The sequence below is a fragment of the Triticum dicoccoides genome, chromosome 3B (genome assembly GCF_002162155.2).
Source record: "Triticum dicoccoides isolate Atlit2015 ecotype Zavitan chromosome 3B, WEW_v2.0, whole genome shotgun sequence".
Taxonomy (NCBI): domain Eukaryota; kingdom Viridiplantae; phylum Streptophyta; class Magnoliopsida; order Poales; family Poaceae; genus Triticum; species Triticum dicoccoides.
In genome coordinates, this window is record NC_041385.1 from 23,193,084 (window position 1) to 23,196,116 (window position 3,033).

The 3,033-nt window shown below is 49.8% G+C and overlaps 1 protein-coding gene across 1 annotated transcript; it reads right to left on the reverse strand.

The window, feature by feature from the left end:
• Nucleotides 1-873: 873 nt before the first annotated feature.
• Nucleotides 874-2,037, reverse strand: LOC119274452 (Bowman-Birk type bran trypsin inhibitor-like). The gene is made up of 2 exons (XM_037555155.1): nucleotides 1,880-2,037; nucleotides 874-1,770 (listed from the first exon to the last, which is right to left on the reverse strand). The coding sequence occupies exons 1-2, from the start codon at nucleotides 2,022-2,024 to the stop codon at nucleotides 1,073-1,075; spliced, it is 843 nt and encodes a 280-aa protein (XP_037411052.1). The 5' UTR covers nucleotides 2,025-2,037; the 3' UTR covers nucleotides 874-1,072.
• Nucleotides 2,038-3,033: the final 996 nt, after the last annotated feature.

Genomic DNA, 3,033 nt, shown 5'->3' on the forward strand with positions numbered 1-3,033 from the left:
AGTTTTGTTTTCTTAACACAATAGATGGTCAGATTTTGTAGTCAACAGGAACGTTTCTCCCCACAGAGTGAACCTCATCCAAAAGTCTGAAATAAATTCTTTTTAATTGTGATCACCAGTACAAAGTTTAACACAAAAATTTGATGGGCTGGTTTCACCACCAGAAACCTAATCATTTCAGCCACGTTCACGCTGCTAAATTTGTTAGATGAAGTAGATTAATATAACCTTTTTATGAATAAAGACACCAAAGGGGATCTTAGATCTGACTACTATCGAGAAGAACAAAGATCAGTATAATGCATATATAATTGATATGTAGAATGATTAGCAAAACGTAAAATTATATTTAAAAAACATACTAGTTTTCTTTCTTCTCCAATTAAATATCGTCCGCTGGAGATTGAAAGTTGCACTGAACCAACGACAACAGATTGAAAGTTGCACTGAACCAACGACAACAAAGAAAAGAGGTTCACACAAACAGGTTGCAATCCATCATCACCAATTTAGATGGTGGGAGAAACTGGACTAAGCCACAAAACAACGCAAAAGAAGATGTCGAAGTCGTCGCACCAAAAGTCAGATTAAAGACACATGAACTACCATAATTTGAACTCTCAGAATCTGAACGGAACTAAGAAATCCGGGGACACAAACTTTCGATGTCGGATCAGACATCATCTAGATAGGAAGAGGCCTTATTCCAACACGTTATTATCGTCAGCACCTCATCGAAGTCGCCAGAGAAGTAAAAACCGAAGACAACTGAAACGAGACGGCCGATCCCCACTCCGGATGGCGGCAACTAGGGTTAGGAGGCGGTGTCCGTGCAGATTAACATAATTTATCGTAGTGCGAAACACAACTTCAGAAACAACAAAACTGCCTTCCATTTCGTGAAAACATGGTGACGAACTCCATTGTCACGCAGTACACACGCACGACGGCTTGTCTTATTCATCATTGCCCAAGTTTCCATTTTATTTTATTGCTTATTAAACACACTGCAGGCTGCTGCAGCTACTAAAGCTCAGGCTGGGCGGCGTCGATCAGGTGATCAACGCGCATGCTAGTTACCGCCGGCGGTGCACTTGGCCCCCGGGAAGCCATGGTACCAGTCGTTGCAGACGCGGCGAGATGAGTCCGGACTGGCCGGATCGCAGCTCTTGCAGTTGGCAGCACACTGCTCGACCTTGTCCATGCAGCGGCACATCGGCGGGAACGACCTGGTGCACAGAGCCATGTCGCAGCATTTCCACGGCCTCTCTTCTTCTTCCGCCTTCTTCTTCTTCTTGGCTGTTGCAACAGCCTCCGTGCACATGGGCCCCGGGAAGCCATGGTACCAGTCGTTGCAGACGCGGTCGGATGAGTCCGTGGCCGGATCGCATTTCTTGCAGGTCGCAGCACACTGCTCGACCTCGTCCATGCAGCGGCATGTCGGCGGGTATGACAGGGTGCACAGAGGAAAATCGCAGCATTTCCACGGCATCTCTTCTTCCTCCCACTTCTTCGCTGCTGCCACAGTCACCTGGTGATCATATTCATGGCGAGCACCTTCAGCCTCCGTGCACTTGGGCCCCGGGAAGCCATGGTACCAGTCGTTGCAGACGCGGCGGGATGAGTCGGACGTGGCCGGCTCACATTTCTTGCAGGTCGCAGCACACTGCTCGACCTTGTCCATGCAGCGGCAGATCGGTGGGAATGACTTGGTGCAAAAGGCCCGGTCGCAGCACTTCCACGGCCTGGTCACCACCGTTCCTGCTTGGCCTGCAGCAAGTCCTCAAGTTAACGAGCCAAGCCGTGAACAGTTTCCTCATGCACCAGCTAGCTAACTGAACTGAAGTGAACTAGGAAAAGAAATTGATGGCGTGGTCACCTTTGCCTTCGCTCGGCAGGAGAATGGCGCCGACATCATCGGCGGCGGTGGCCGTGGAGGGGCGGCCGGCGGCGACGAGGAGGGCGGCCTCGAGTGAAAGCAGCAGCAGGTTGCTACGAACAATGCAGCTCATCTTCATCTTCATGGCGGCTTACTAAGCTTCCTTGTGCGTTTGAAGCTGTGTAGCTTTGAGCCCGTATATGTAGCCGCCGCGTGACACCCATGGAAACCAACGCGTGGCGCGCCACCATTAATTAACTTACAGATTCGGACACGTAGTGCCACATATGGGTGCTGGACCATGGTAGATAGTGAGCGCAGAGTAAAGACACGCATCACGCATGCATGCAGCCATGCATGCATGAGAAGCACGCCCTCCATTATTTCAACTGCGGCATGGGTACGTACGATTCAAATGCACTGGGTCCACGCGCCCTTTACTATTTTTTTTTTGAAAAAGCACTCGTATTCCATTCAACTGCAAGCAAGAAACATTCAAATACGAGTACAAAGACACAAACATACATCATAGATACAACTAGCACAGCTGTCCCACCATATCACAGAGAGCACCCAAAAAAACACCAAAATTGCATAAGTGTCCCTGGGTCCCTGTTCATCCTCAACCTTCAACAAACAGCCGTAATCTCTGCCGTCGCCGGAGCAAAGGAGAGTCACCGGCCAAGAAGCAAGAGGAGGAGCACCATCACCACAAAGGCTGTGAGCCGCATATGGGTCCCATCGCAATGGACGGTAGCCAGTACCGAGTTCCGGCGCATCGACCGGGGACATTCCCCATGCTACCCTTACCTTGGATACGCCACAGCCATCGACCTTCACCAATGAGGAGCAGCATCACCAGCCACCACGGTCACCACATCACCACAGCCACTGATCTCCTGCAAGGAGCGGATCTGGAATCATCGATCCAGATGTCGCAGACTCCTGTACATCGCCACCGCTGGCCCAGTGATACCCTCGTGGCTAATCGATCGTTCGAAAAGCCGGCCCTTCTCAAGTTTAGTAACCAGTCATGAAGATTACTGTAAAAGCAATTTTAGTAGGGTCACCATATTAGCATGCAGTCTTCATATGTACTAGTACGCAGAATACACGTTGCGCCCATGTATTGTTTTCTATTCCCAGAAGATAAG